The sequence below is a fragment of the Narcine bancroftii genome, chromosome 5, assembly GCF_036971445.1.
Source record: "Narcine bancroftii isolate sNarBan1 chromosome 5, sNarBan1.hap1, whole genome shotgun sequence".
In the NCBI taxonomy this organism is placed as follows: Eukaryota; Metazoa; Chordata; class Chondrichthyes; order Torpediniformes; family Narcinidae; genus Narcine; species Narcine bancroftii.
Genome location: NC_091473.1, coordinates 169,684,273 through 169,703,944, shown reverse-complemented (window position 1 = coordinate 169,703,944; position 19,672 = coordinate 169,684,273). Strand labels below are relative to the sequence as shown.

General features: G+C 37.1%; 1 protein-coding gene and 1 long non-coding RNA gene across 6 annotated transcripts in view; one reads left to right on the top strand and one right to left on the bottom strand.

Annotated features, from left to right (window-relative positions):
• The window catches only part of actr8 (actin related protein 8), a 56,593-nt gene that overhangs the window by 29,675 nt on the left and 7,246 nt on the right, over positions 1–19,672 (bottom strand). For all 5 annotated transcript variants that reach the window (XR_011358021.1, XM_069939689.1, XM_069939690.1 and 2 more), the window contains exons 2-8: positions 16,303–16,473; positions 15,458–15,568; positions 15,007–15,111; positions 13,428–13,601; positions 7,953–8,046; positions 6,797–6,929; positions 1,676–1,829 (exon numbers count right to left, since the gene is read on the bottom strand). Coding sequence is in view for 4 of the 5 variants with exons in the window: in XM_069939689.1 (XP_069795790.1) it covers positions 1,676–1,829; positions 6,797–6,929; positions 7,953–8,046; positions 13,428–13,601; positions 15,007–15,111; positions 15,458–15,568; positions 16,303–16,473 (942 nt within the window). In the remaining variant the exon portion in view is untranslated. The remainder of the gene's footprint in view (positions 1–1,675; positions 1,830–6,796; positions 6,930–7,952; positions 8,047–13,427; positions 13,602–15,006; positions 15,112–15,457; positions 15,569–16,302; positions 16,474–19,672) is intronic.
• LOC138764174 (uncharacterized) overlaps positions 5,645–19,672 on the top strand; it is a 26,519-nt gene continuing 12,491 nt past the window's right edge. The window contains exon 1 of the long non-coding RNA XR_011358035.1: positions 5,645–5,761. This is a non-coding gene — a long non-coding RNA (uncharacterized lncRNA). The remainder of the gene's footprint in view (positions 5,762–19,672) is intronic.

Genomic DNA, 19,672 nt, shown 5'->3' with positions numbered 1-19,672 from the left:
TCTTGAATTGCTGCTTAGGTTAGTAAACTGGCCTTATGCCAACTTTGAACAAAAACAAAAATCACAGGCTTCAGGGCTTCTTCAGGAGTCAATGGGCTCTTGCTTTGCCATTCATCAAGAATGGCTGATTCTTCTACATCAAAGCATTTTTTTCCCTGCACTCTTCCCATATCCCTCGTCCCTTATTATTGAAACATCCACCACTGGGTGTTTTGAATTAACTTGATGCTTCCTCATCTCCCTGGGATATAAAATTCCAAATATTCCCCAAGCTCTGGCTCATCAATTTTCTCATCTCAGACCTATTCTGATACTGAGATCTCTTGCTTTAGACTTTTTTTCCAGGAGAAGCACCTTCTCTGCATCAAGCCCACTGAGGTTTATAATAATTATTCAAGCTTCAATGAGATCACATTTCAATCCTCTAAACTCCAGAGAATACAGATCTAGTCAACTCGTTCTACCCTCAAGTGTAAATCCTTGGAACTAAACTGATGAATATTTACCACCCATTTATGTCCCATGTTCTATGCTCCTTTTTTATTATAAAAGATAAGCTGCCCAAAACTGTGCATAATACTCCAGACTTGGTCCCAATAAATCCCTGTACATTTACGTGAAAACCAAATTCCCTTGTTAAAAAAAAGACTACATACCATTTGCCTTCCAAACCACTTGCTGTACCTGCACCAGGGATACATAAAACCTGGAGATTCTAGAATACTGTGAGAAAATAAAGAGAAGCTGGAGCAGCTCAGTGGATCACGCTCAATCTTTCCTCTCCCTTCTCTTATTTTCTTTCTGGTTCATCAAAAAAATGCCTCCCTCATGTATAATCCCTTTAGCCCTTCATTCATCGACATTATCTTCCTATTTTAGTATTTCATGGCACATAGAACTGGTGATAAAATAGAACTTATTAACTTTGAAGGTCCTTGTTTTGGATCATTCCCAACCAGTCTGCCTGCAGTGGTTCATCCCTTTCTCTACCCTTGTGGTACACATCAGAACAACAACGTTCTGCAGCACATAGTGCTATCCTGAATGCCACCATCAAGCAGGCAGGGCAGGAATGACTGGGGAAATGCCTGTCTGCTCTCCCATCAATAGAATTCCTATAGCTAGATACTGACATTCAGAATGGTACAACATAGACACAGGTCTTTTGGCCCTTAATGTCTGCACCCCACGTGCTAATTTAAAATCTCTGCTACTTGCACAGAGTACATACCCTTTACCTTCTGCATATTCAAAGACACAGTCTTGGCTTTTCTCCTCTATTTTAATTTCTTTGTTTTTTTAAATTATTTGAATTACAACAACATACTCAGAATAGGATATCAGCTCTGGATTTAGCATTGACAACTCAAAGCAAAACAGGAATTTGAGCTCCCATTAACATTTAGCACAATAAAGAAATGACTGCACTTTTCACAATCCACTGAATTGCAATGAGAAACTTAAATATTGGTTAATTTATAAGAATCAAAACTGATGCTAACCTTTTTTTCAAAATGATTTCAAAATATAAATTTGAACCTTAAGTCTTTTCCCAAATTGCAAAAGTTTGTTCAAGTTTTAAAGAATCATTTTAATTCAAGTTACAAAACCTGAAATTAAGAATTTTCACCTGCTTTCTCAGTTTCCCATTGTTTTAAATTAAAACATGTTTCACCTGGTCTAGATGGCAGAATGTCTCTTTAAGCTTTTGAAGAAGAAGGGAGTCCATTCGTTTGGAAACTTGACATTCTCGATAGGGAAAACCAGATCTCTGCAAAAGCCAGAAGTAACATCTGGTCACGTCAGATCCTCCATAAGCTAAACGTAGTCTGTTGGGCATTGATAAATCAGATTAGTCAATTTGCACATACATTCTTTTATCCATATTTCTGGAAAGTAGCTTTAAAATAAAAATCTAGACATAACTCATGTTTACCAACACATGCTCCAAAACAAATGTAATTGCTATTATTCAATCCAACAAAAGCAGTTGACTCTTCAGTTATTTTATCTCCTTCCCTCCTTACAATTTATTTCCACGAGGAGAATTTTGCCCTTTTGTCTTTAAGTACCTCCTCCCCACCCCCCCCCCCACCCCACCTTTGTAGAGCACCCTGAAGGATATGCTATCCGTACTATTTGATACCCTCCCAATTAAAACAAGCTTAAGGACTGCCTTGAACACATTCAAGTACATGTATAAATCAAATGTATCATCAGTCTTTGATGCAAACTCAAAATAATCCAGTTCATGCAGAGCCATGAGGCACACAACTGTGCAAATTTCAACTTGTATATGTCCTCTTCTATAAACAGCTCATTTATAACAGTGGTTTTTAAACTGACCCCTGTTACAGAGTTCTGTGTTGTGTATTGGCCTATGTGTTGTCTGGTTTTAAGTTAAAAAGTGACAGTTTGCCTTTAAGAGCCAAGGTGAAGGTGGACTGCTGAGAGAGTGGGAGATGGACTGAGCATGTGCAGACTGGGTGGTGCTGTGGAGTGGAAGAAGGCCCAGAGCATGAGTCATGGTCTGGAGGACAGTTTAGAATGTTGGGATTTTAAAAAGGATGAACATTCCGAAGGCAGCCAGAAGGATCCGGACCAAGCCAGTTGTTCCTCTCTCTGCAGCAACACAAGACAACTTTGAATTTTGTGCTCTCTCTCTTTCAAAGATCTTTTGGCTTCAGTTTACCAAACAAACTGAATGTTGTTTGTGATCTTTGCTTCGGTTGAGATCGAAGTTTTGTGAGTCTTGTGTGTTTTGTGTCTGTTTTTCTGTGGACTTGTTGGAAATATAACTTAAGACTTTAATTACATGTTATATTTAGTCTGGGGAATTTATTAGTTTTACACTGTCATAGAAATTTGCATAGTAACCAGTGGGCAGTGTTATAAAAGGGGGGAGGGGGAAATTTTGATATTTAAGTTTGAAAGTGAATTTTTGTTTATAAAATAATTGTTCATCTTTACCCATGTGTGATATGCCTTCTTTGTGGTTCCTGGTTTGATCTTGTAACATAATTTGGGGGCATCGGCCAGGATCAAACCAATTTGGAAGCTTTAGGGGCGCTTGACTTGTGCTTAGATATCAGTCGTCTGAGTTTGACTCAACCTCCAGCTTGAAATTAAAAATAAATGGTGAGTGTATAAATCACCAGCAGAAAAACCAGCAACTATGAATATTGACCAGTTCATAGCAAACCCTTCAGTGGTTAATTGAAAAATTATAGTTGGCAAGTTAAAACTTCTTACAGTAAGAACTGGGGTGAAAAAAAAGGAAATTGCCCGAAAGATTGTTAAGCACTATGTAGGAAACGGGGTTTTTGAAAAAGCTGCATTAGAACAGTTTCCAAAGGCAGGGAGATTTCTGCATTTGTTATACCTTCAGGATTGTATGTGTATAATGTTATGCCTTTCGGGATGAAAAATGCACCTGGCACATTTCAGAGAATGATTAATTCAGTAATTCAGGGTTTAGAGATCAGGAGCATATATCGATGATTTAGTAATTTGTACGGATACATGGGAAGAACACATGCTTGAATTAGCGCAGTTATTTCAGAGACTGGTGGAAGCACACCTCACAGTAAATTTGCACAAGAATGATTTTGGACATGCCACTGTAATTTATCTGGGTTATGTGGTAGGACTGGGACAGCGAAAATATTGGCTATCACTGGGTTCCAAACCCCCGGTAATAAGAAAGCTCTTCGGAGATTTCCAGGTATGATTGGCTACTTTCGTAGATTTTGTAAAAACCTTGCAGAAATTGCACTCCCATTAACAAAACTATTTGGAAAGAAAGAAAAATATATCTGGTTAGATGCATGCCAGGAAGCATTTCTGAAGTTAAAGGCCATTTTATGCCATCAGCCTGTACTTGTGTCCCCTAACTTTGAAAAGCCATTCTTTTTACCCATGGACACCAGTGATGAAGCGATTGGTGCTGTACTGTTATAGAAGAAGGATGGTGATGGAGCAGAACATCCTGTTTCGTACTTCTCGAAAAAGTTTAACGACCATCAACAAACTTATTCAACCATTGAGAAGGAGTTATTAGTGCTTATTTTAGCGTTGGAACATTGTGATGTGTATATTTGTACTGCTCAAAAACCGTTAATAATATATACTGATCATAATCCATTAGTTTTTCTGTCTAAAATGAAAAATAAGAACAGACTGTTATTGAAGTGGAGCTTACTATTATAAGAGTATGATTTAATTATTACACACATAAAGGGGATGGATAATGTAATAGCAAATTTTTTGTCAAGATGTTAATCTGGGTAGATATGAATCTAATCACATACTTATTGCAAAAAAAAAGTGTTTATTTTATTTTATTTATGTAATACTTCCATTAATTGTTAAAAATTTGTTCTTATGGACAAAATTTATTTTTAGCAGGGGAGGTGTTACAGAGTTCTGTGTTGTCTATTGGCCTATGTGTTGTATGGTTTTATGTTAAAAAGTGACAGTTTCCCTTAGAAAGCCAAGGTGAAGGTGGACTGCTGAGAGAGTGGGATATGTGCAGAAAATGATCTAAAAATTTCTGGACTTGGACAATAAACCACCACTGGGTGGTGCTGTGGGGTGGAAGAAGGCCCAGAGCATGACTCATGGTCTGGAGGACAGTTTAGAATGTTGGGATTTCAAAAGGATAAACATTCCAAAGGCAGCGAGAAGGATCCGGACCAAGCCAGCGGTTCCTCACTCTGCAAGCAACACAAGACAACATTGAATTTTGTGCTCTCTCTCTCTTTCTCAAAGATCTTTTGGCTTCAGTCTATCAAACAAACTGAATTTTGTTTATGATCTTTGCTTCAGTTGAGATCGAAGTTTTGTGAGTCTTGTGGGTTTTGTGAGTCTTGTGGGTTTTGTGAGTCTTGTGGGTTTTGTGAGTCTTGTGGGTTTTGTGAGTCTTGTGGGTTTTGTGAGTCTTGTGGGTTTTGTGAGTCTTGTGGGTTTTGTGTCTAAGTTTTTTTATGTGGACTGGTTGGAAATATAACTTAAGACTTTAATTATATATGTTATATTTAAGCTGGGGAATTTATTAGTTTTACACTGTCATAGAAATTTGCATAGTAACCAGTGAGCATTGTTATAAAAATGGGAATTTTGAATTAAAGTTTGAAAGTGAACTTTTTGTTAATAAAATAATTGTTCATCTTTACCCCTGTGTGATATGCCTTCTTTGTGGTTGCTAGTTTGATCTTGTAACACCCCCTAAACTCACATTCCAGCTTAAGCAATCCCTATGCCACAGGTGCTCTGTGATTAGTAAGGGATTGCTTAAAGTGGTATACGAGTGGAAAGGTTGAGAACCACTGCTCCAAACCCAATTATTACTGAAATATTTTGTTTGAGAAAATTGTCATTAGCTCATTTCCTTTGGAGTTATGAAACCGTGCACATAACAAGTCAATTAAGTATGATTACAACAGTGGTTTTCAAACCTTTTTCTTTCCACTGCATACCACCTTAAGTAATCCCTTACTAGTCACCGAGAACTTATGGCATAGGGATTGCTTAAAGTGCAATGTGAGTTTAGGGGGGGCAGGTTGAAAACCACTGATATATAACAATCAAACAATGGCCCAACAGCAGATTTAATTATTTTTTTAAATTCCTGTTGCAGATTTTTGAATAAAATTTCATTTGAAAAACTGCAGCAAAGTGGGAACAATTACATTGCTCATGGTCACAATTATGCCATGCAGGTGCCAGAGACTCTTACAATCACAATTCATGATCAAAAACGGTAAGTTACATTTCAACACCATTTATCTCATTTATGAAATAATTTACAATTCAAATCAACAGGAGTCAAGTTGTACTGCAAATGAGGAAGACCCAAAAGATTTAGACCACAAAAAATTTCTTTGAATACTAAGGAAAAAATTGGTGATGGGCCAGAAATGGCAGCACTGCTGCTGATGCAGACCCATAGAGAGCAGGGAGCAAAGTCTCAGCATTCCTCAGCGGGGTCCAACTGCCCAGTCCGACTGCCATCAGCTTTGTACAGGCTTTACATGGCCTGCTAAAGGAACCAATGATGGTTTAATTTAAAATCCCACAACCAGAGGGTCTGGCAGCTGCCGTGAATGGTTGCAGACTCCAGGGAAGCGGAGGACAGGCACAAGGCACCAGAAAACAGGGAGACCACACACCCTGTTTAAGAAGGAACATCAGAGAAGACAAACCATGGGATGGTGACCAAGGTGGGGAACCAGTGAGGTGCTTAGAGGCAGAAGAACACACAGGAGGTGGGTTGATTTGCCTTGAGGCCAGTTATCCATGTCGGATGTGGGCTACTGGCAACTGCGGACAAAGGTCTCACACTTGGCTTCAGACTTCTAGAGACTGGCTGAAGGGGTACTAGGTATTAGAACTGGGATGCAAGAGGATGCTAGAGGCTTCCTGATTGTGTCAGAGAAGTGTATTTGGAGCTTAGATTGCTGATGGTCCAGAATGAAGGCTGTGTGGCTGGAGAGACTGCAGGAGTGCTGGAGGTGAATTCATGGAAACTCAATGACTCTTGGGGGACTCTCTTTTGCTTCTCTTTCTCTGGCTGTAAGGGGCACTAGGCAATTTTTGCCGATACAAAACTTTGCCTAACAGTAGACAAAAGAAAGTTTTGTGTAATACATTTTCTGTTTTAAGACATGACAGTAAAATAATCTTGAATCTAATGTTCAATTTAAAAAGAATATTTGTTACTGTCTTTTACGTCAAGTATAAAACAACATAGAGAAACCTAATTTAAAATGAAACCCAAGAAATATCATATTCTTACCTGGTATTTCGATGCGAAACTCCATCTTCTACGCAACATACACTGGTCTTTTGTTCCCCTACATCCACCACACAGGCACTGCTTAACCCACTTCCAAAAGTAGCACAAATTGATTCTTGATGAACAATAACACCTAGAAAATATTATAAAAGACATAGATTTACATGATTTGTATGAATCAAAATTATTTGAAAATAACTTTGATTCTTGTTTACTGATTAACCATTATATCACCTAAAATGAACATTTATTATTCTTAATTAATCCCTTGCAAATAGAAAAAAAAATGAAGAATCAGCATATAATAAACAGAAAATTCCCAAGATTCATCAGAAATGAAAGCAGAAAAGAAAAATAAATTTGTTTATTCTCACATACACCAAGATACAGTGATAAAAATGGCTTTGTGAACAGATCAGTAGACACCTCAAGGAGAGTACAATAAGATGCAGTAGAAAAGTGCAGAGCTGGTAATGGAACAAAAGCAACATAATTTTACCACAGTAAAACCTCTGGTATCTGGCAAATGTCAGATAAGTGTATTTTTGGTTGCTTGTGACTTACTTTTACAATGCCTAACTAATACATCTGCATTAAAAATGAACAGTTTATAAGACAAAAGAACTATACTGTATTCACATGGAACAAACTTCACTTGCATGAATGTATAACCTTAAAGCATCTTACTTTAACTTAAGTCATATTCTTTGACAATATTTAACTGTCGCTACATCTGCAAATTCCTCTCCCCGAAAGACAAACAACATTATAGTTAAGCACCACACCATCCTGGGCAACGCCATTGCAGTTTCACATTTTATTCAAACAGCTGCTATGAGCAAAGCATGACCAAGGCATTCCGGTGGCTGAATATTTGCTCCCATCTTCACCAAAGGTTTATGTTTTACTTCAAAGAAAATTTACTTTTTCAGTTTTAAACTTGCATATTTTTTACTATTATTTTTATCATTTATTAAAATTTTTAAAATTTATTTTCCTAGATTTTTTTTGACAGTTGCTTGAATTCCGGATACCAGGGGTTTTACTGTATTTTCTGATTCTAAGGATTTTACAATTCCATCTTGTTAAATATTGTGATTCAGATTAAGAAAATAGCAAGATTAAGCACATTAATATGTATGGCCTGCATCATTACCTGAAAATCCAATATTGTTCAAAAGTAAGTTTACCAACTCTTTAACATGTTGTCTGTTGTAGATATCTGGGATAAGCAGGATACATCTGTAATACTGTTAAATTGATGCAAAATAATTAAAATAAATCCCAGAATTATAAAGACTATTTTAAGATTCAATAGAGAAGGAAAAAGACTTTAGAACATAGAAATCAACAGCAAAGTCCAGGCTCTTTAGGCCTCACTGATGTGCTGGCCCATATATTCCTTAAAAAAAAGTGCTAAACCCTCCCTACCCTGTAACTCTCTATTTTTCTTCCATCCATGTGCCTGTCTAAGAGTCTCTTAAATGCCCCTAATGTTTCAGCCACCACCACCATCCCTGGCAAGGCATTACCGGAACCCACAACTCTCTTGTGTAAAATTCTTACCCCTGATGTCTCCCCTAAACTTCCCTCGCTTCACTTTGTACAGATGTCTTCTAGTGTTTGCTATTTCTGCCCTGAGAAAAAGGTGCTGGCTGTCCACCCTATCTATGACTCTCATAATCTTGTAGACCTCTATTAAGTCTCCTCTGATACTTCTATGCTCCAAAGAAAAATGACCCAGCTCTGCTAACCTTATAACATTTATTTTCCAATCCAGGTAACATCCTGATAAATCTCCTCTGCAACCTCTCCATAACTTCCAAATGGTTTTCATTAATGTTTCTATTATTTGTTAAGAACTGTTTAGTGAATCAGCACATTCCGTTTCAAAATGGTTTGCATGTCAAATTCTGTCTATGGCAATATAAAGTTAGAAATCTTAACACTTTACTTTGGTTCCAAATGATCATTATGAATGATCATACACTTTAGATTGACACTTCAGTGAATAAACTACAATGTTTATGAACGTTTTGTTTTACATTTTGCCTACTAGCAAACTTTCCAGTTATAAATACTGATGCTAAAGCTTGTCCATGCAGGATTAATGATTGTCATTCAATATTCAGTCAGCATGCAGTAAAAGTAATACACTATAGATAAAATGTACTGGTAATGTATGCTAAAACTTACAAATAACTAATAGCAGTTGGTTTAATAAGATTTCATATCTACAACTTTTACAAAAACAGAGAACTGCAAATATCTCTTGCAACTTGATTTATTTGTAGCATTGCCTCCAATTAAGCTTAATAATTTTGTGCAAATTCTTTCACGTTTTTACACAATGGAGAACAGGACATTATGGAGGTGGGGAAGAGTTGGGTTCCAAGAAAGTGATCTGAAATCATACAACTTAATTTTGTGTTGATTTATTTACCTTTTCTCATAAATTCCAGGAGACTGAATTTTATTTCATATCTCAAAATTTTGGGTGCTGCTTTACGAATTCTATAAGGGCAAGTTTCTGTAATCCAAACAGCCATAGCATGTGGTTACCTGTACATGGTTCACAGATTACTCTAAAAATGCATACCTTAAAATGTATTAAATATCAATCTTGAATCCCTAGCTGGAATGTTAGCATTCGCTAAATATTGTACGAGTTGAAAAGAATACAAACCAGGTGATCCCTGGCAAATGGATAATTGGAATACTACATGAAATTTTAGACATTAAAAAAAAGATGTCTGGAAAAGTCCACCTCCCTACATTTGTCTGGGTTAGCCAATTTAAATGGCAATTATATTCCCAAGAGCTTTTTAACTTCAAAAAGGAAATATACATTTGTTAAGAAAAGGATGGAGCCATACAAGGGGCACCTTCATGTTTTCAGAATATCTTAAAATGCTTAACACTTTTAAAATTGGGTTTAAGAGTCAGTCATTGAAGTTTTGTTAAGTAATGGAGCAACAAATATTAACATGATCTGGTAACACAAATAGCAAGATAATAACAAGTTATTTTGAGCTTTTTTGGTTGAGGGATACACGTGTTGGCCAGGACATCAATGGGGTTATAGGATCCTTTACAGGTGAGGCAGCAGTTTCATCTGTTAACAGAAAGAAGTCTCAAAAATGCACCATTTTCTTAATGGGATAAATTTAACGATTCGATAAAATATTGCAAAAAATAGGTTTTTTTTTTAAACATCTTTTTGTTTATTAATTTTCCACAAAAAAATAGAATATACAGAAAATGTATATTGTCCTTAAATATAACAATCAAGTGGTTTCAAATTAATTCAACATTTCCACATATTAATAGTTACGTTGAGTAAGGAAATAAAAAGTTAATGCATTAAACAAAAGAAAATCTAACTCCGATGGGACAAAAAGGTTAAGAAAACCCCCAAAAAGCAAAAACAACTGGTCAATCCATTCTGAGAGTACCATATATTTCAACATAGTTGAGTCACGAAACCCCCTAAAAAATCTCAAAAAAAGGGCGGTCAACTTATACTTTTGAGACCTTAAATTCAGCTCAAAATCCAATCCACGTTGATCCAGTGTACAAGTCGACCCTTGACAAACTGATTCAGCGTACGTCGACCCTTGAAAACCAAAAAAAAACCAACTGCAACAGATTTTCATTGAGATTTTGATTGAAAACAACACAATTCACAACCTTCAAAATTGCTATCATTGGCTGAAAACAACACATTTTGAACCCTTCAAAATCATTCTATCATCGACTGAAGCAAAGATGGCAGCAACCAAATCCGTACTCGTTTAAACAGTCGACATATGGATCCCAGTCTGTATCTGATGATGCTGTTTCAGTGTTGTCATCAGTGTCCCACAATAAATCATCTTCGTGCCATCAATTGCACAAGAGGTACCGCACTTTTTAAAATGATTTTATCAGTCTCTCTCTTTGTCCCATGCCATGAGCAATAAGTTGCACAGCACATCAAGTGATTCAGCACCTTTTGTAAATGACTTTTCTGCACTTGACATCCATCTATTCCACTCCTTGCGCACATGGTCTTTGAATGGCTTGTTCAAGCAGGCATCGAGAGGTTGCAATATAGACGTCAAATCACCCAGGATAACCGCCATGCAAGTATTATGTAGTGCTAATCTAATTTTAGTCTTCTCAGTTAAGTAGCTATAAAACATATCCCATTCCAGCAAACTCTGTTCTTTGTGTAAATCGCCTGGGTGCCGGTTCCATACATCATCTATCCATAGTTTTATACCATTTTCATCCATTCATCCTTTTTCATCAAAATGTACAAAAATACTTGTAAAGAATTTCATATTTGGTTTAATTTTGCATTTGAAGATTACAATGGGTCTTAACTTTGTCCCGTCAGCCAGGCATGGTAACACCATGGTAAACCTGGACCTTTCGTGGCCTGTACTTTTGGTTTATGTTTTTCAAACCTTTCCATTCCACTGTTCTATTGCCTATCAAGTCAAAATTCATGGGAGTTTCCAATATTTGCCAATGCAAACTTGTCTTTCTGCTGGTTCCATATAATAAACTGCTGAAAACTTACAACTTTATGATCAAGATCTTTTGGTAGTTTCTGTGCAATTTTTGTTTATTGGCGTAATAGCAGATTTTTCCGGTTCATGAAATGATTGCACCAGCCGACTGTACCCTCAAAATCATCACCGAGGTTTGGATGTGATTTGGCCCACGGCAGTCGAAATATTCTTATTTTATTTTGGGTGACTATGTAGCAATCTTTCTTCTGACATGCATACACGAACTTTGGTAAGATTATAATTTTAATTGCATTAATTCAAAGTACTAATTATGCCAATGGTGACCATTTCAATAACATTTGTTTAGCATAATTAATCAAAAGGAGATAATTATATTTGTATAGATCCTTAAAGTTTTTTAAAATTTTTTTTAAACCGAGATATGTAAATTTATTTACAACTTAAAAAGGTAATTGGTCATATAAATGTAAATGATTACTAATAGGAAAATGTTCAGTTTCATTTAAATTCAATTTATATCCTGAAAATATATCACATTCAGTAAGCAAAGATAACATAGAAGGAATTGATTTTTTTTAGGATCGGAGATATATACCAACCAACCATCTACAATCTAAACTCCAAATCCAAACATGCAATAGAGTCAGGAAGTCTTCAGCCCTCGAGACCCTTCGGGAGCCCTTCTTGTCCTCAGCACACTCTCGAATTTCGGTTCCGATACCTAGTTCCCATGAGCAAGTCTCCATCAGCCTGCAGCCTGTGTGGGTCCTTCAACCGTGTTGCTGCAGCCTGTGTGAGTCCTTCAGCCACTGAGCCCTTCACCGTGGTCAGCTCCCCTGCCGGTTGCCTCCCATGCTTCTTCTCAGCAGAGGGTATTCTCCCCATTTCTGGTGCCCTCCTCTGGTCCATTGCTTCCCCGGAGTCTGCAACCCCCTCATGGTATGGCACCCAGTGCAGATGCTACAATCTTGGCACAGATCTCTGTAGTTGCAGGATTAATAAACACTGCCATCCCTTTTAATAGGCCGTAAGACTGTACGGTTCAGTCTGCATCAGTACTGGGCAGTAGGATCCTGTGGAGCAGTGCTGTGTCTCTGCACTCCTCTCTCCTAGAACAGCACCAGTAACGGTGTTGCCGTTCCAGCAGCGCAACTAGTTTTAAATGACACTGGCATAGCATCAGAGCTTTCCATTCTGAAGAGGGATAGCGTTCAAAGGTGGAAGATTGTGAACCTTATTTTGAAGATTGAATATTTGATTGAAATGTTACATGAAATTTTAGGCACTGTTTTGCGATTTTCCATAATGGAAAGCTGCGTTATCTGTACATACATCAAGAAATGTGAATTTTTTAATGTACTGTACTCTTTTTCACCTAAATTTCATGAGAGCGAATTTAATTCTGTACCTCAGATTTTGGATGGTGATTTGAGAATTCTTTTCAGGTTAATGTCTCTTACCCAAATTGCCATAAAGAGGCAGAATTGGATTAGGAAACTGGCCTGCCTGCCAACTTAAATCTTTACAAATTGCTAACAGCTCCAAAATAACAGAAACCAAGACCAAAAATGGCTAAAGAAAAGTAGGTTTGATTATATTAAAGGAAAAATGTAACAATGCAATTTTTTTTTAAAAAAGGAGGAAGTCAAGATTACATTTGTATTTTGGCAGTTTCATTTAAACTTCTCAGTCACTGTTAATCTTATTCCTGAAGATTATGTTAACGTCTTCCACAAAATCACAATTATTACTTTCCTGGACCAACTGTGAATCTAATGATTGAAAGAGGTACAATAATGAACAGTTCATTATAATTTTTTTTTAAAAATGGAACAGATTTTGTACTAAATAAAGAAATTCTGTCATTTCATTGAACTTCTCATATAATGACAATTTCTGATCAGGTTTGTCAGGAATTAGTAGTATAACAAAAATAAAATCAGAGAAAAATGTGATAGAAAAGCATAGTTGATATTATTTTATTAAACCAAGTAAGAATTGAATTTAGTAATATTGTCAATCACTGGTCAATAATTCAAATGTTCTGTTGTGAAATAAATACTAACACAGTACAGTTTTACCTTTTGATTCAAGGAAGGCAGTTTACTAACCTTTAAATCCTTACGTGGAATTTCTAGAAATTTCTGAATAGCATACGTCCATATGACCTCCAGATCAGTTAATAATGCAGTAAGAGAACCTCCAGGCCCTGAATGAAGATTAAACTGACCTCTGCGAATTGGGCAGTGTATATTATAGCAATCTGTTGGATTTACGTACAATGCCTGATAGATAAAAATGGAGTGTTGATAGTTTTAATTATTATGAAATAAATTTGTCACTCTATATATCAATTATTTTAAAATCTAGGCAATAGCAAAATCAAGTAACATTGACAGTTATCAATTGATTCTGTCTAGTAAACTCTCCAGAAAAAATATAAAGAATGAAATGGAGACTAACATGATAGTTTAAAAGTAGCAAATTAGTGATTAATGATGTGGACAAGTTTTACCTCTTAAAAAAAAAAACACTTATTATTGCCAAATAATTATTTATCTACCTTAGTGAAGGAAAGTTATGAGCAAAGTTACAAAAGTAAACATTTCTAGCAAGTTAAACAAAATTATTAGAGTTAACGACACGCGTTTTAAAAAAAAATTAAATCACCTCAGGTTTATGAAATTTGTGGATTTGGTGTTCTTAGAAAAAGACTAATTTAACAGTAACTAATTTTAACTTAATGCACATAAAAAAACTGGGAATTAAATATATTAGCCTATTAAAACACGACCCCAGAGCCTTCCGATTGACTCCTATCGACTCAGTGGAGGCAAAGCAGTTGATAGCTCCACATTGGATCACTGATTTCAAATGTAATGAGAAACAAAAAATGAAGAGGAAAGAACTTCTGCACATAATAGCGTTAATGAAATTAGGACACCCCAAAATATATTTTACAACAGACATGGCAATATAGAAGATGAATAGATAACACTAGAGAACAATTTTCCCCACCAAAAGGTTTGTTTCCTGAAAACAAAAATTGAGGATTATGACAGACAACTTCAAGATGAACACAAAGATAATTTCAGATTTGCTGCATCACGTAGGAAGTTAGTGAAACATTAAATTTACTTTTATTGAATTTAGCATGTTTAATGGCAAAATTACCTAAAAAGGTTTTGCCACTCAGCATCTATTGCTCTCATGTCAGCCAGCAGTGATGCATTCCAGTTCTCCTGACACTGCACCTCTTTTTCACAGTCGCAACGTTCTGGTGAAACTTTTCACCATGTTCGTCAATGTGGCGCCAAGATTTGCGGGGTAGAAATCCAAGTGTAAATGCAGTAAATGCATTTTCAATGACATGGTTTTGTATGCTTGAAATAGACTTTAAATACGACAGGAAATCACAGAAATAGGTTATATATATATATATATATATATATATATATATACATATAAAAAGTATGCGATAGAATTATTTTGTGATCAGCAGCCCAAAATCCATAAAATACACCCAAAAGTGTTCAGGAAGCAAAATATTCATTGTCCAGTGTAATCTATTCTATTGCAAGGGCTTCAGTGATAAATACTGACCTGAGTGCCAGATATAATTTTTCTGATCTGTTCCAAAGAATTACTTATCAGGAAAAGGTTTATTTATCAAATAAAGCAAAGTATTACCTCTTCTCCAACTACAAATTCAGGTTGATGTGAAGTATTTGTCCATTTGACCCCAGAATTAGCATCCAAGACTGCTGGTCTCATCTGCTTGTTATATGCCCTCACCTGAACAGTATATGAAATGTTAACTACATGCATTGTTCAGAAAGCTCTCAAATTAATTTCATGTGTACTAACAACATTCCTGCCTTCCATATATTAGCTTATTTCTGATTTTTTTTTTTTAAATTCAAGCAAATGCCCAATTCTGTGCACAAATTTAAGTCTAAACACTTCAGAAAATGTCAACTATCAATAAAGATTGTTTGAAATGCCAGTTATTCTTTATCACACTAAAGCAATACTACTTAGGACTGCAAGTATTAATCCCATTTCTGAAAAAAATGCCCATCTTTAGAGTTCAAACCATTATTAAAGTAAAATCTTACAGCAATGAACTTTAGTTCTGTACCTGATCTGGAGGAGCTGGTATTCGTCTTGCACCATTTGACATCTTTTTGGACCATATGGCCTGATCCACCATTTTAAGGCCATTCAGTCTTTGTTCATTACTTTCTGGTTTCTTTAAAAAAACAACATTTCTTTGTGGAATATCATATTTCTAGATTACCTTTGGATTAGCAATTAAGAGAATTATTAAGTAAAAAATTAATTTCTTTCATGAATATTAAATTATTCTTCTCAGGTAAAGATTGGCCTCGTATGCATTTTGCCAAATCTAGTTTATGTTCCCAGCCATGTCTTCAAGACCAAAAATATTCACACAATTGGGTAGATTCAACTTGCATTTATAAAAGGGAAATCGTGCTTAATTAATCTACTGGAGTTTGTTGAGGATGTATCTTATAGAGTAGACAGGGGAAATCAGTTGATGTGGTGCATATCAATTTTCAGAACGCTTTCTATAAAGTCCTACATGGGTTGATCAACAAGTTTAGAGCACATAAAATTGGAGGAAAAATAATGGAATTAATTAAATATATAAATTAAATACATTACGACCTCTTTGTACTATTGATACACCATTTTGGCAGCACGACCGTGACTGAATATTTAATTATCTTTTACATATTTTGTCTCTTTCTGTACAGCAATTTAATGTGTATTATTAGTGTGTTTTTAAAAAAAAAACAAAATACCTTTTTGGCAGCTGGAAGTAAGAATTTCAGTGCATATCTATATTGTACTTTTGTGTATGACAATAAACTTATTATCATTATGCAATCTAAGTAGTAGCAGATTAAAAGACTGAACATTCAATGTTCATAAAAAGGGATTAAAAAAAAAAGTACGTACATTGAGGCCATCTCTTTGAAGCCATGGGTCCTCATATCGAGGCTGTCCTTGTTGTTTATGTCTTCGGGCAATGACATGAGGTATACCAACAGGGAGTGTATCAGCAGCTCGCCCAATCCTCAGAGTAGATGATCCAGGGTGAATAACAACAATGAAATTGCTCTGGATTGGCTTCAAAGCATTATAATTCATCATCAGAATACAAGCAAAAACATTTTAGATGATTTTAAAAAAAAAACCATACATCTTCAACCTTCCAGTACCATCAATTTGGGAGTTTAATTATTCTATGTTTATTAATCCAGAAGATAAAGATTTTTCCTTCAGATGTTTGGTTCCCCTTTTACCAATTTATTTTTTCATGACTTTTCTGACTTCATTTTTCCAGACTTTAAAATCAAACTTATACTTAAAGCACTTTTGGTCATTTCTATTGGGGGGGGGGGGTCGGAATTGAATGGCCTTCCCTCTTCCCTTCAACAGTGTTGACCTTGTACTATGTCGTTCTGTATTTTTGGGGAGTGGGGGGGGGGGGGATATACATGAAAGATTTTAATCCATCTGCCATAAAGGCAAAAGCCACTGCAGTCAGGATGGTGAACTATTTAGAATGAACCTATAGGTGGAGTCATTGCCATATGCTTGCTATTCCTATCATTCCAGGTGACTGAGCTCAGGTTTTGGAGATGCTGTTGAAATTGTCTTTATTTACAAGACATTTTAAAGATACCCGATTGTTCATAAAATGAACGTTCAGAGTTCCAATCAAGTGAAAAGAGTTGTCCTAGATGGTGTGAAGTTTCTCAAGTGCTGTTGGGAGTCATACTGAACTGGCTTCAGGGAGTCAGGCATGAGTGAGTTGCTGTATGATACCCAGCCTCTTGATGTTATAAGCAGGAATATACAAGTAAAGATGAGTTTCTGTTCAACGTTAACTCTCTGGATGTTAATGTGGAAGGTTCGGTCATGGCAATGCAGCGAGACTTTGTGCATTCCACTCTTCCTGTTAAGACCAATATTCTATTCACATTTTTCTTTTTTTTTAATAATAGATATTGTGATATAGAGAATTTAGGTTAAAAAGACTTAAGTTAAAATGTGATGATTAATCATAAACAGGGAAGCCAGAACGGACAGAGAGTTTACTAGCAGTCAAGGACAGAAGGAGCTGCTGAATATGTTTTTTTAAACCTATCTTTTCATGGTCATAGTGAGAGACATGCAGGAGACAAAGGATTGATAAGAAGTGTGAGAAACAGAATTCAGTGAATGTAGAGTTCACAGCGTACGTAACGAACGTGATAATTAATAATGCAGTTATACTTAGAATGTTTTTGTAATACTAACCAATTAAAACAGTATTAATAAGAAGGGGAAGGGCAAATAATAAAGGTATAAAAATCAATGCACTGTATGTATCGGGGCTTAACTGGTGAGAAACCAGTTGAGTCCAACTCTGCAGACTTGTAAATAAAGCTTGTCGTGTCATCAGTTTTAAAGAGACTCATGTGTGAGAAGTTTTATTTCTGACAAATGGGGGCTCGTCCGGGATCTACACTCCGGCCGTGAGGGGAGGCGAGAAGAGGGACATCGGAGGCGGTGCACCCCGCTGAGTTCAGCGGCTCCTAGTCCCTTGCTCGTCGCTTCGGGCGGCTTGAGCGAGTGGTATCCGGACAGGGTGACACGACAAGACGGAGAGGAGAAGGGTGACGGTTCAATCCCCGGGAAGACACCGGTAAGTGACGACTTACGATTGTGGTGTGGGGATTGGGTAACAGGTGTAACGGGATACACCTGTTTGGATAAAAACCTAACGGAATAGATTAAGTATAGATCTTTTGTCGTTGTGTGAGGACCCTGTCGCGGGACTCTAGGATAGACCCCAGGGAAACCTCGGCGGTAACCGAAGGAGGGACAGCACCTCCGACGAAGTGCCGAGAAGAGAGGGGTCAACCCCAGGAAAACCTCAGCGGTAACCGAAGGAGGGACAGCACCTCCGACGAGGCGTCTGAGAGGAAGGGAGTAGGGTCCAGAGCGAGAGGGTCCTCAGCAACGATAAACAGATCTAGGTGGGAAAATGGGAGGATCAAAATCTAAGGGCTCGTCTGAAAATTCAGGACAATTCCTGGGAGTACCCCTTGACAGCCCTTTGGGGAGAATGTTTGAAAATTGGGATAGTAATAGATATCGGGACAAAAACAAGAAAAAGATGGTCCAATATTGTCTCCTTTGGTCAAAACAACCTATTAAAGGTTCCTCGGTCTGGTGGCCGAAATTTGGATCTGATGAGGATTGGGTTAGACAAACATTAAACATATATGTAAATTCGAGACCAAAGGTGAATCAAGAAGAGTCAGCATATGCATTTTGTTGGGTTCCCTGGCCAGGATCCTTAACAGAATGTTTTAAATTGAGAGTGGCAGGAGAAAAGAAATGGGAACCTCTGGACAACCTTCCCCCTCCTTATATTCCCCCGGTGCCTACTGCGCCCGAGGAAAGCTTATTACCGGAGGGGAAAGGTGATGAATCTGATTGCCCCGAAGGGGGCCGGGATAAAAAGGATGAATTAAGGGAGTCGGACCCTAAACTTCCACCGGTAAACCGACCCTGGACAAGATCCCAGACTGGTCCAGGACCATCAAAGTTTTCAATAAACCTAAATCCCCTGAGAGAAGTTCCTATGGGAGGACCGGGAGGGGGAACGGGATATGTGAATGTTCCCCTAACTAGTACAGAGGTGCGGGGATTTAAGAAAGAAATGAAAAAGTTATTGGAAGATCCTATAGGACTGGCTGAACAGCTTGACCAATTCTTGGGACCAAACACATATACGTGGGAAGAGATGCAGGCAATAATGGGAACATTATTTTCACCCCAGGAGAGGCAGATGATTCGACGGGCTGCCCTCCTCATGTGGGAATATGAACAACCTGGGGACCCTAGACCCCATGAACAAAAATATCCCCTAAATGAACCCAGGTGGGACAAACGAACACCCGAGGGATTGGCAAGTATGAGACAATATAGAGAGTGGACAATTAAAGGGATACGGGAGGCTGTGCCAAAGGGTCACAATTTTACCAAGGCATTTGGGAACCACCAGGGGAAAGACGAGTCCCCTACTGATTTTTTGGAGAGGGTGAGAAAGAATGTCCAACAGTATGCTGGTGTGGACCCTAGTACACCAATGGGTGAACAGCTTATTCGAATTGAATTTGTTTCCAAATCATGGCAAGACATTAGAAAGAAACTAGAAAAGGAGGAGGACTGGAGTGAAAAACCCCTAACTGAACTGTTAAAAAAGGCACAAAAAGTATATGTGCAGAGAGAAGAAGAAGATCAAAAGAAGGCGACAAAGGTTATGGTACAG